This window comes from Pungitius pungitius, chromosome 14 (assembly GCF_949316345.1).
Source record: "Pungitius pungitius chromosome 14, fPunPun2.1, whole genome shotgun sequence".
Lineage (NCBI taxonomy): Eukaryota > Metazoa > Chordata > Actinopteri > Perciformes > Gasterosteidae > Pungitius > Pungitius pungitius.
The window spans coordinates 3,157,766-3,170,891 of NC_084913.1; the positions used below are offsets into that span (position 1 = coordinate 3,157,766).

A 13,126-nucleotide genomic window follows, 5' to 3' on the forward strand; every position below is an offset into this window, starting at 1 on the left:
GTTTATGGACCTTCCCTAGAAGGTGTTTGAGTGTTGAAAAGAGAAAATCTAATTAAGAATGGAAGAAAAAAATATATGTATTTTCATTTTTACAGCATTGATTACACATTGATTATAAGACCATCATATAAGGATTTAGATGAAAGGGCCGTGTGTGTGTGATCGTAGCAGTGTAGGAAATAGTTTATCTGGGGATATCCCCCCCCCCCCAGTCCTCCTCACACAGAGAGCACGTTAAACGTCCCAGAATGACCTCTTCAATCAAACAAAGCAACGCTAGGGACATGTTTCACATGGGTGGGGTTGGATGTTGGAAACCGCTGGAAACCGTCCAATCGGGAGCCATGAGTCATGAATGTAGAATGTGTTAAAGTCCCACATGCACCATGTCGGAGCTTGAACGGATCGTTAGTGGAGTTTGCACAGCAGGTGGAGGATGAGGTGGATTTGTTGCAGAAGTCAGATCAGTGAAGGTTTTTTTTCTTCTTCCAGACAGAAACATGTATCTTCTGTTAATCCGTCCTTCTGTCACCTTGGGGGGACAAAGGACTTGGGATCACCTGACTTGAACGGGCGCCACCGGAGCATCCAAATCCCTGCCCCTGCTTTCCTGCGAGGCCGAGGCTTTACAGTAAAGGACACGCCCACTTCACCTCTGTGGACCCAAAGGGGGGGGGGGGCGTCTCACTGGCTGCAGCTTGTTCAGAGGACTAAGTTAACCAAATAATGTCTCAGCTTTCCATCCAACCGTTGAGTCGATGAGACAAAACACGACAAGGCCGCCAGTGTCCTGAGAGGTTTCCATGGCGACAGGGGGATGTGAGGAGAAAGGAGCCGAGGGGAAACCACACACACCAGTCAGGGCTCACTGGTGATGTTCAGTGGTTAAACGCGACCTGCAAACACACACAGCGCCAAATATCACCTCTTCCATTAGACTCAGGGAGGAATCTCAATGAATGGATTGTCGGGTTGTTTGGGAAAGTCCCAAAGGTACTGACAGGTTACACACCGTTTGCTCTCACCTTCAGAACTTTCCCTCAATCGCACATTTGAACAGTAACGGTAGCCTCCTGTTCCAGGAAATCACGTGTTCACATCCAGTGGGAGAGGCGAGCGATGGGATCTCAACTGTTTTTCCATGACAACCACGAGGGAGAGGGATTTGCAAGTGAAATTCGAAACATTTGAATATCGTGCAGGTGAAACTAATACATTATATAGACTCATTACATGCAAAGTGAGATATTTCAAGCCTTCATTTGATATAATTTTGATGAGTATGGCTATATAATATATAATATATATATATACTAATATATTAGTTTCACCTTTTAAGTTGAATTACTGAAAGTAATGAGCACGATTCATGTATTTATTTGGATGTTCTGGGGCATATTTCTCACATCAAATTACCTTTATAATTTGTAAATATCATATTCTCCTCACTTGCTTCATGTGTTTTATAGAAATACTGCATTGCTAATGTACTATTACTTTCTCAGTCTAATATCCTCTAAAACAGGCTCTATATATTAATTTATGAATTCTGTCATATTCAACATTTGAATAAATTTCAAATGACCTCCTAACTCAGAAAATGTGTTTTCTGTGTCTGCACCTCTGGGAATTTTTGTTACGGTTTATTATTGTGGGGCTTTAATTAAACATGTTTATTATTTAACCTGCCAAGATATATGTGAAACACAACTCACTTTTTTTAGGGAAAGTTCTACAACAAAAACAGTTGAATCTAGAAATATTAACTCTTATTTGGGCCTAGTTGTACTTATTTTTACAAATTCCACCATTAACCCAAAAGAAAGTGGAAATACCTTTTTTAAAAAAGATGGAAATCTATATCAGTCTGTTTATCATCCATCCATATATGTATCCATATATCAGTTATTTAAAACAAAACACCCGATGGAGGGAAATAAGAACTTTATTGTGGGAAATAAATCAACTGAAAAAAATCAGACTACATGAAGCTAAAGGCTTGATGGTTACAGGACACAAAATGACAAAGAAGGAAAACAAAAAGGGCACCACATACTTCTTTTGATGACAAAGACATGTTACATTATTGCATTCTCTACGCTTACCAAATGACAGCTTGGACGCAAGCAATCGCTGATGATTCATAAACAATATAATGCACATTTCATTTAGAGTTAATTAACAGCATTAACGTTGTGGTGACTGCAGGGGAGCTGCTGCCCCCTGCTGGGAAAGGAATGAAACGACACACTGAGCCAACTCCTCCCCTTCCTCCCCTTCCTCCTCCTCCTCCTCCTCTTCCTCAGGCCTCCCTTAGGACTTCTTGTACTCGATTCTCTCCACCTTGACGTCGTCGCCGATCAGCTGGTAAACGTACGTCACCACTGTGGAAGCCTGGATGTCCATTAATACAAAAGAGGGGATGATGTTGCTGTGAGGAGAGAAGACAGATGTGTTTTAGGGTCCAGTTGTGCGGACGGACCGTGGCTTTTCGGTACCGGCACCGATCAGTTCACAAACACCTGTGTCGCTTACGTTTTCTGACACTAAAAGAAAACAATCCTGACCGGAATGTTTTTTTTTCTCTCCATTCGTACCTTTCCAGCGCGCTGTAGGCTCCCGTGGCCGAACCAGGGTTGATGTAGAACTTGTTTTCGTTCTCGAAGGCCTCGAACTTGTGCGTGTGCCCGGAGATGAGGATGTCCACGTCCAGCTGTCTCTGTAGGAGCGCCAGGCTGGCCATGTCGCCCCAGGGGATCACCTGGTGGCCGTGGATCAGGCCGATCTTGAACTGGCCCACCGTCACCACCTTCTGCTCCGGGTAGTTCAGGTTCTGGGAGGCAGCGAGAAGGGGAGAAAATACACAAGGTTTATGAGCTGTGGTAAAAAAAAATATATTAAAAAAAAGGTAGTCAGTTGTTCAATAATATTAATAATGTTTGAGAAAATCCCCAACCAGGAACATAAAACTCGACCAGAGAGGAGGGAACAATAACGATTTAATTACACAGCAATTAGTCTTTATTACCGGAAAGAGATGCCTTTCATTTTCCTTCTTGCAATTAAATATCAAGCCAAGTCAGTTTTACCATCTGCACCCTTTAGTTTAAAACCCTATTAAAAATGATCTGAATAATAATTCCTTATGGACTTTGGAGACCTTTGACTAACGTTGCAACCCCACCAACTGATTATTATCAACTACTCTGATCAGCATTTTCTAGATTAATCCATTGATTTTTAAAATATTCAGCGTGATGTCTTGAATAAAAAATATTTTGTTTTGTCCATCCAAAAATTAAAAAGATTATTAAGTAATAAAACCCACAAAAAGCAGGACATCTCTACATTTTTAGATCCCGGAAACAGCCTTTTTACATGAAAACCTTTCCGTACAAAGTGATTAAAGACACTGGGGGAGTTTATTTGTGTTTCGTGGTGTGATGGATACAGCTGTGTTCTCTTGCATTGACACACACACACACACACCTCGTCAAAGTCTCCCCGGACTATGTGGACGTCCCCGGCGAGCGTCTTCAGGTAGTCATAGCTCTCCTTGGTGCAGAGGTTGCCCGTGCAGAGAATGTGTTGGATCTTCCCCGGGACCAACAGCTTCTTGAACTTGGCTGGCAGGGTGTTGCACCGGTGGGGGATGTGCAGGTCACCTAACACCAGGACCAACTGCAGGCATCGCACACACACACACACACACACACACACACACGGATGAAGGGGGAGTTGAGGCTGTGAGGGGAAGCATCTGAACACTCAGGGTTGAAAGCGGGCCGAGGACAGAGCTCTGTGGGATGCCGAATACACCAGAGCCACTGTGTTCCCTGGTTATTTGTTACAGAGTGGTCTTGCATCTTTTTTTTTTTTTTTAAATACTGTTCAGTTTGATGTTGTTGCACCTGAAAGACAACTTCTCCAGGTGAATTCAGTCCGGTGGGTCCGGCTGAATTCACGAAGCTGAACCCTGTGAGAGAGCGGTTTGTGAGTAACAAGCCGGGCTTATTAAGTGTCTGAATTCAAACTGGATAGTAACTTCTTGTATAATGATGGGAAAAAATGGATTGAACCAGCACAGCAGATTTCAGACAGTCAATAATGGATTTAGGACATGAGAGCGAGCCAATGTTTTCACACAGCACAAAGGCTCAATAACCAAACACCAGCAAACTCCCGGGTTCAAACTAAACATGAAACCCACAAACAACTTTGTAACTCCACTGCAGAGCAGCTGAGAATGTTAATCGTGATGCATCTAAGATACAAAACAACATTTAAATGAACCATTTTACATCGTTAATCATTGTCTGATAAAACGATGCAGAGGGGAGACAAACTACGAATCGATGACTTCCCGTCATCAACAAGTATTTATATTGTTAGATTTACTCATGAAGTCTAGTTTCAGCATCAAATGTTATTTTACTCTAAAACCAAAACAGCGCATTTGTGTTTCCTCAAACTAAATAATTAGTAAAATGTCTCCGGCCCATTATTGAAAGCCTCCCTTCACAAAGATTTTGTGTTCTGGAATAGATGAGTCTCGAGAGGAAACACCTCCAACAACGTGACCTTAAAGCCCGTCTGATTCACAAAAATCAGCTTTCCTACTCTGACTCACTGTCAGACTTCTGTGAGTTATTGTTGTTTTGGCATCACAGGCGTCGTTAAAGCATCGCAGCCCCCCCCCCCCCCCCCCCCCCCCCCCGAGCACAAGCATCAGCTGACCAACGGTGTTAGTGAGGAAGAGGAGCGTGCAGAAGAAACATGGACCCAAAACAGAGCGGGGTGGGGGGTGGGGGGGGGGGGAGGGGGCACTTACCCGGTGACCAGCCTGGTTGATTGATTGGAGCCGGGGCAATGAGATGTGGGGGGGGGGGGGGGGGGGGGGAGGTAGATGGGGAGGGGGGCAGGATGTGCACCGAGGCACAAGGACACGAGGGGCACGAAAAGAGGAACAAACACAACAAGGATTTGGGACGAGAGGGGAAAACTTAAATTAGAAATTAAAAAAAGAGAATGGATTAAGTAGACAGATATTAATCATTCAAATAATAAAAAGGTTAGTGATGATGACAGTGATGATGAAGCACAATGTGGTTTTCACCAGAGTGACGTAGCAAAATCATACGAGGAAGCAAATCAAAGTGTTGTGGCAAAGTACGTATATTTAAGCCAGTTTCTTGTACTGCTTCTTTACACTTTTCCTTCACTACATGTATTAAGTAGTTTAAATCTTCTGTTACAGAGACCTTGTATCTCCAGAGTTGTTCAGATAATCCTCCTACTTCTTCAGCTAAATAAACTTTAAAAGGTTTCTGCAATCAGGCTGCAGAGCACAAAGCTCAAAGATAAAAAACATGTGACAAACTCATAGAACATGATGCATTGATGTAGATTAAACTAACCAATGGGATATAAAAGAGCAACATAATTACAATGCATACACAATAATAAAATACTGCGAGGGAACATTTACTTCACTATCAGCACTTTTACACTGTGTTTTGGTGAGTACATACTTTAAAGTACTTGCGGTAGTATTTTCACATCTCGGTATTAGTACTTTTACTTCCGTAAATTATATATAACGTTACGTCAATATAGGTACCTCAATCGGATAAATGAAGACGGAGCCAAAGAATGAATGAAATAACTAATAGACAACGTGCTCCTCTGCTTTTAACACCGACGTGAAAAGCGGTCGATCTTATATCTATGCGGAGTTGATCGCAGTTCCAACTCGGGTTTAATAAAAGAGCCATAAACAACATCGCTGCACACGAAAGTGCCTCGGTAGATAAGGTAGCTGTTAGCATGTTAGCCCGGCTAGCATGCAGGGAAAAAAAGTGAAAAAAATGATCGTGATTTAAATTAAACAGACAAGGAGAGTGGTTGATGCACACACGTGACGAGCTGAAAGACCGCCGTGCGAATTAAAAGAGTGACTTTAATGCTGCTTGTTGTGCGGAATATTTGGGGGAGCGAACTGCTCAGCTGTCATGTGATCGGCGATCCATCTCGGAATGAAGCTTCCCCCCCCCCCTGAAGAAAAACTGACATTTTGACTGTGTGGGCGCGCTTAAAACCATAGCGCCCGCCTCCTCACGTCGACAACTAGTCATGGAAAACACGGAGCGACCAAAGGGCTCAACGTGCGAGCTGTAAAGGAGGGAAAATGTTGGCCTTTTACGCCATTTCATACTCACCATCTTCTATTTTGCAGTTTCTGCTAGTCAAGTTGAGGAAGCGCCTACGCACGTACAACGTCAGGACGTCAGCCAATGAGAGAAGAGGGGGGGGACAGCGTGTGCGTCAATGTATAGGCTCTACTTCCGTTTGGACTTTTCAAAATTAGGTGACATTAAATGCGTTCCAATAAGCCTTAGTATCCTACTTGAAGGATACCTTTAGTGGCTAACATTTTTTTTTGTCTTGTAACTTTTCAAGATAAAAACAATGTTACTAAAAGATTCGGAAGTTGCAATTCCCCGTCTCATAAGCAAGACGTGGAAAACCCGTTCAGATGTTTTACATAAGTTGCTGGGACAAGTAAAAGTCCTGACATTCAAATTACTTTAGACTAGTAGCAGTAGTACATAAGTGCCACATAAATCTAAATACTTATTATGCAGATTCAAAGTGTCATAGCTTTAGAGATGTGTGAGTAGCTGGTAAAAGTGGAGTTCATTTCATCTACATATTCCAATGCTCGGATGTTTAGGAAAGCTTACATTTATCATTTGTTTTATATTTTGAATAAATAAAGGAACCAGGCGCTCCACTCCACTCCTGCAGTTTACCCCAAAGTGTAGCAAACCGAATGTGGAAATTGTCACCTTATGAAATAGCAGTAAATTACAAGACTAAGTTCTCGTATTATAATTTGAGTAAGCACATGTAGCTCATATTATACAGTAATTGAGTGAATGTACTTTACGTCCCACCACTTTTAATTGGGAACCACATAAAGCACGTGATATGGAAGCAGACTTTTAAACTGAAAGGGATACTGTGCGCGGTAGGCGGTAACGTCTGTTACCTTGACATCCGCCAGTAAAGGAGACGTGAGCAGCAGTGGTTCGCAGAACATTCGAGAGGTAAGGTGTGGAAATATTTCATCACGTTTTTCTTCGTTTTTTTTCTGGTGTGGATTTCACTTCGATGATAGTAATGCCTGTGTGATATTGTCGTTAGCGAAACAAACTTCCACCACTTTAGTCGGCCAAAAAGGATCCTCACCAAACGCGTCGTCAGCCCTCGTTTCTTCGTAGGCTTTAGCATATGGGCTACGGGTATTTCCTGGAGTTCTATAATGCTGTGAGCGCCCGTTTATGTAACGGACTAACGATGACGCTGTATTTTTACGCAGGGTGTGCTTGTATCATCTTGAAGATGGATGTACCATAATAAAATATACATGTATGATTGTCATATAAATGTTTGTGTTTATAATCTTGTGATACTAACGTTACATGTGTAACGTGAATATTAACTTTAGCCAGGTCACGCTAGCCGGACGTCGTTAGCCGCTCTCTGCAGTTTACGTCACGTTAGCACGTGACATAACGGAATCTTTGACAACCCCCCCCACCCCCCAGACTTTGTCCTTTTCGAACAATAGTTACAGCCAACGTGACAATCGAAGCCACCCTCATGAATGCTCGAAAACCCCCGGCGATGCTAACGTTAGCGCGTTCTAGTGCGCAGTGTGCGTGGCTAACAATGCGCCTCTTCCCCCCCAAAGGTCCACCCAAACCCCGAGGACGTTCCGGATAACCCCCACCCATCCGCCTCTGAGTCTGGCGCCTGCACTGTTTGGACGCTTTAGGGTGTTTGACTGTGCGTCCTCGAGAGCCGAACCCCCATTAAGATCCCCTGCCGCTGCCATCGATACAACACCAGCACCAGCCATCGACCACCGTTCACTGCGGCTCTTGGACGATCAGCGTTGTGTTTATGTCTTTGTTTTGCGAAAACGGTAAGTTTTAGGAAGAGCAGGCGCCCCGTTTTGCGATGTACGACGTGTGGTTTATTTATTTTTTCCCCAGCGTTGTAATTGTGCAATATGACATGTTTTCTAAGCCACTCTTATCAAAATGGCGTCTCCCAGTCCCCTCACTCGTGTGCAGTGGCTGTATGACGCACTCTGCACCAAGCAGCTAGCTGCGCTAGCTAGCTTCCCCTACGAGATAGCCCCCGACCTCTGTCCCTCTGAGACGCATCTGCTCCGGACATCCCCGTGTTACTGACAAACTGAGTCATTTAATGTCGGATCGCTCTGACTTGGCCGATTCACTACAGACCAGCGGGTGTTTAAATCCCTCCGCAGGGGGAGAGTTGTTTTGCAGCTGCTAGGCCTCCTGTTTTTGACCTAATAACAAGAGAAGGCCTTATGTGACTAAAGCCAGAGGCCCTCAGTACTACAAAAGGCTTTCACTAAACAGTTTGTGTACGTATTACGCCACAAAGGCATCCCGTTTATTGCCTGGGTGTTATATTCCTTTGGACTGTGCTGTCATGCTGTCGGATCACCTGGACATTTCCTGGATTTGATTTTATCAGCAGTATTTTTTGAGGGCAGAGGCTTTTCCTATTTATACCTGGCCTTCCCGGTACTAATGGTCACATTTGTATATGAGTGTTATTCACATAGTGGACCCTGCAGTGGCCCCCACCCCAGCTGTCAGTCTCTGCCCTCCTTGTTGACTGTCCTTGACGGCCAACATTTCTGGTCTGGTCTGGATAAATAGTGACGGTCACTCGAATGAACGTTACCCCTGTACTCTACCTAACCTCTAAAAATACAATTGTACAATTTTATTCCAATTTCTCAGATTCTCATTTAAAATTTGTAAAAGACAGTTGCACTCAATATTAGGTCTTACGTTAAATTATCATAATTAAATATAATCTCATTTACATTCTCCAGTTATTCTCGTTACATTTATTTCTTTTGGTATTAATTGATTTTTTTCGCTCTCCTTTCAGAGCTGTTGCGCAGCCGTTGGAACCTGTGTGGTGGAAATCTAGCCTTCAAGCAAGGAGCCTGCGGCCACAGCGGCACAGCGTTTTTCATGTCAGAGACAGAGCGCGCTTGCAGTCGTTTATGTCATCCCCTCTTTTCCAGACAGAAGATCCCGAAAAATCCCCAACCAAGATCCTTTTATCTTACTGATAGTGCTAACACCCAGCCAAAATGTCTGTCAACGTCAACCGCAGCGTGTCAGACCAGTTCTATCGCTACAAGATGCCCCGTCTGATTGCCAAGGTGGGCTTCTACTCGTCAACTCTGATCACACTGTAGTGGCCTGAGATGAAGTTTTTGTGGATGGAGAAAGAGTTATGGTTGTTGATTATGGTCTTTCTTCGTCATCCAGGTTGAAGGCAAAGGGAATGGAATCAAGACGGTCATTGTCAACATGGTTGATGTTGCGAAGGCGCTGAACAGGCCTCCAACATGTACGTAGCTCACAACCTGCAGAATCATCTTCATTTATTCCTCCCGCGTAGAATTTAACCAGGGAAACGCCTGTTTGTACCACACATAAACTATAAATTGAAAGCTGCTTTAAGTAATTTTCCTCTTTTGAACTGCGACTTTTTCAAACTTATTTTTTTTTTTTCATTTTTAGATCATACTTTTTGAATTGACTTTTCAACCAAACAAAATGTAGGAATCATTTAAAATAACTTGTCTTAATAAAAAAAAAAATGTAATGTGACATCGTGTTCGATCTTCTCCACAGATCCAACCAAGTTTTTTGGTTGTGAACTCGGTGCTCAGACCCAGTTTGATAGCAAAAACGACCGTTACATCGTCAACGGATCCCACGAGGCGAACAAGCTGCAGGACATGCTTGATGGGTTCATCAGAAAATTTGTGCTGTGTCCCGAGTGTGACAACCCTGAAACTGATCTGGTAACTTTCACCGTTCTTAACTTCTGTTCTAAACCTTTGTTCTAAAGCTCTGACCGGTTTGATTTACCTTTTTATTTTTTTTTCATGCAGGATGTCAAACCCAAAAAACAAACCATTGGTAATTCCTGTAAGGCCTGTGGATACCGCGGCATGCTCGACACCAGACACAAGCTCTGTACCTTCATCCTCAAAAACCCACCAGGTGACACTCCGCCCTCCTCTCCTGCAACATCACAAGGGCTTCCTTTGGAGGGCATTTCTCATAACGCCCATTTTGCCTCTCCTGTTGCAGAGAGCACCGAAGGTGGATCAGCATCTGTAAAGAAAGAGAAAGAGAAGAAGAATCGCAAGAAGGACAAGGAGAACGGCTCTGGCAGCGGAGAGGCTGGAAGCCAAGAGAACTTTGACGCTCCCAAAGCCGTGGTGGGTTTCTAGTGACTAGAGATTAAGAGCAGCTTATCATATGACACCAGTCGCTCACTGTCATTCACTCAGTCAGAACTTTTAAGGTGCGTCCTGTGGTTGCGGAGTTCAGCAATGGCCCTTCTTTTGACAGAATAATTTACGATGAGCTTAGATAATTTTTGAAGTGAAATTTGTCCCCAAAAGTTAGTGCTCAAACCCTCAGTCGTCTTGCAAGTCTATTTCAATGTTAGACACTGCAGAAAAACATCCTCACACATGTAGCTCAGCTCGTTATGAATCAAACATAAATCTATGAGACGTCTCACTAATACACACCTGGTCCCTACCCCCCCGTCTTCAGGACGGCGACGATGATGACGAGGACTGGGCGGAGGAGACCACAGAGGAGGCGCAGAGGAGGCGAATGGAGGAGATCAGTGACCACGCCAAGAACCTCACACTCAGTGAGGACCTGGAGAAACCCCTGGAGGAGCGGGTCAACCTCTTCTACAACTTTGTTAAGGTACGGCTGTCAGGTCGTCACACCCCCCCACCCCAAACAGTGAAAGGAACCATGCTGAACTTTACTGGTTTCCACCTCCAGCACAAGAAGGACAGCAGGACCATCGACGCGGCAGATAAGGAGATCTTGGCGGAGGCGGAGCGGCTGGACGTGAAGGCCATGGGCCCCCTCATCCTCAGCGAGCTGCTCTTCACCGTCAACATCCGCGACCAGATCAAGAAGTACAAGCGCCACTTTCTGCGGGTAAGAGCCACCACTGGGGAATAGTCCCAGTCTGTCTATGGGCTTTGATCCCGGTCGACTTTTAACTGAGCTGCTGGTGGTTTGGTCCTCAGTTCTGCCACAACAACAAGAAGGCCCAGAAGTACCTGCTGGGCGGCTTTGAGTGTGTGGTGAAGCTGCATCAGGCGCAGCTGCTGGCTCGAGTTCCCATCATCCTCAAAGACCTGTACGACGCAGACCTGCTGGAGGAGGACGTCATCATCGCCTGGGCGGAGAAGGTGGGTTGAGATATCTATTGGATGTTAAATATACAAAATAGACAAAGGATGACATGCTGGAACCTATTTAGCAAGACAATCAAGAACCTTAAAATATGAATAAGTGAATATAGACATTTTTATTTAGGCCATGCCAGTTAGACTGATTCAAGCTTTAAGTTAAATATCAGCAAAATAATGATTTAACAGTTGCAATAAAAGCAACATTTAGGTTAAACTATTCTAAATTTCTTTTAAACATGGATGTGAATATTCAACTTCACCTTTCGTCTGTGAATTCGTCCCTCTTGTTTATTAGTATTAGTTGCATTTAGTCTTGAGTGCCTGTAATTAAATGGAGCTGTTAAATGGAAGGAAGGAGATTAAATCAGCTCTTGGTGTACTTTAGATCATTAGTTAATTATTGTGTTCTCCAGGTTTCTAAGAAGTACGTCTCTAAGGAACTCGCCAAGGAGATCCACGCCAAGGCCGCTCCCTTTGTGAAATGGCTGAAGGAGGCGGAGGAGGAGAGCGGGGGTAGCGAGGAGGAGGTGGAGGAAGACGATGAGAATGTGGAGGTAACTGACGTAGATCGCCATGTCGCTTTAATCCTTCTGTTCTAAACATTAAATCTAAATATTACTAAAGATGGAAGTTTATTCAACCCACCTCACTACAAACCTTTTTTAATTTTATTTTATGTCAAATGTTCAGTTTTCCTACACTGAGAAATGTAGAAGTTATTAAAGACTTCTGAATATGCTAATATTCTTCATGATTAATTTTAAAAAATCTAGATTTTAAAGTTTCCTCAGTGTATGATTTCTCGTTGTTCTGAGGTTTATAAATTATAAAGTCGGGATCATTAAGGAATCCTCTTCAGTTCAGTTAATTCACTTTTTTCAAATTGATATTGGCATCTTCATACATTCTGGATTTCTCAGTGACCATAATTAAAGCCATAGATAAACTTGGGTGGGGCTTTAGTCGGGCTCCCGTGGGAGGAGTTTAAACGCGGTGCGTCTCTCCCCCCCCCCCCCCCCCCCCCCTCAGGTGGTGTACTCGTCCTCCGCCCGTGAGCTCAAAGTTGAGACTGTGAAAACTGACACCCCCGAAAAGGAAGAGGATGACATCGACATCGACGCCATCTGAGACCCTGAGGATTCTGATGCTGTTCTTGTGTGGCTTTGATTCTGGCTGCCCCCCCCTCCCCCCCTCTCCCCCACACACCTTCTGCTTTGTGGCATGACTTAACATAGCGCTTTACTTGCTGCACATTAACTCTGTAATTTTGAGATGTATTCTGTTGATGAAGTCGCTTTGGGGATTTTAATCACGGGGTATTGGGGGATCATTTTGACTGCACATGTTTTTGGTTTTTTGCTCCCTGTATTTTTCCGGTTAATAAAGAATGAATGTTTTGCTATCCACTACACCCTCTGTGTGATGTCACATTATCAGTTTCCTGTCTGGAGAAGCCGGATGAGATGAATGGACTTCTTTGTGCTGCCGTAGTCATCAAACCAACCATGAGGAGCAGATATTTAGATGTTTCCTTTTAGTAATTTACAAGAAATGGTAATTATTTTGGGGGGTTGTTAAATAAGGACATGGGACCTTGAGATTTATAGACCGTTTTGTATTTAGGCCTCCTTTAGCTGGAGACACAAGAGGTAAAGATGTGCTCAAACGTTTTCGCGAGAAGCTAATAACACCCCCCGCCCCCTCGGGACGTTTCCTCCCGGATGATGACGCTGCCCGCCGGTTCCCTTACTTCCTTCGCCCGTA

General features: G+C 43.9%; 2 protein-coding genes across 3 annotated transcripts; one reads left to right on the plus strand and one right to left on the minus strand.

The window, feature by feature from the left end:
• Window positions 1-1,927: 1,927 nt before the first annotated feature.
• On the minus strand, window positions 1,928-6,307 carry vps29 (VPS29 retromer complex component). Its single transcript, XM_037487270.2, has 4 exons — window positions 6,219-6,307; window positions 3,490-3,681; window positions 2,598-2,833; window positions 1,928-2,431 (listed from the first exon to the last, which is right to left on the minus strand). Exons 1-4 carry the CDS (start codon window positions 6,219-6,221, stop codon window positions 2,314-2,316), a joined length of 549 nt encoding a protein of 182 aa, XP_037343167.1. The 5' UTR covers window positions 6,222-6,307; the 3' UTR covers window positions 1,928-2,313.
• Window positions 6,308-6,997: 690 nt separating this feature from the next.
• On the plus strand, window positions 6,998-12,773 carry eif5 (eukaryotic translation initiation factor 5). Of its 2 annotated transcripts, none has more exons than XM_037486909.2 (12): window positions 6,998-7,109; window positions 7,757-7,990; window positions 9,001-9,280; window positions 9,390-9,471; window positions 9,759-9,931; window positions 10,022-10,133; window positions 10,224-10,354; window positions 10,698-10,859; window positions 10,941-11,102; window positions 11,195-11,359; window positions 11,776-11,916; window positions 12,392-12,773. In XM_037486909.2, exons 3-12 carry the CDS (start codon window positions 9,209-9,211, stop codon window positions 12,488-12,490), a joined length of 1,299 nt encoding a protein of 432 aa, XP_037342806.1. In that variant the 5' UTR covers window positions 6,998-7,109; window positions 7,757-7,990; window positions 9,001-9,208; the 3' UTR covers window positions 12,491-12,773. The 2 variants fall into 2 exon arrangements, with proteins under 2 accessions (XP_037342806.1, XP_037342807.1); XM_037486910.2 differs by having other exon boundaries at window positions 7,036-7,114.
• The last annotated feature ends 353 nt before the right edge of the window (window positions 12,774-13,126 follow it).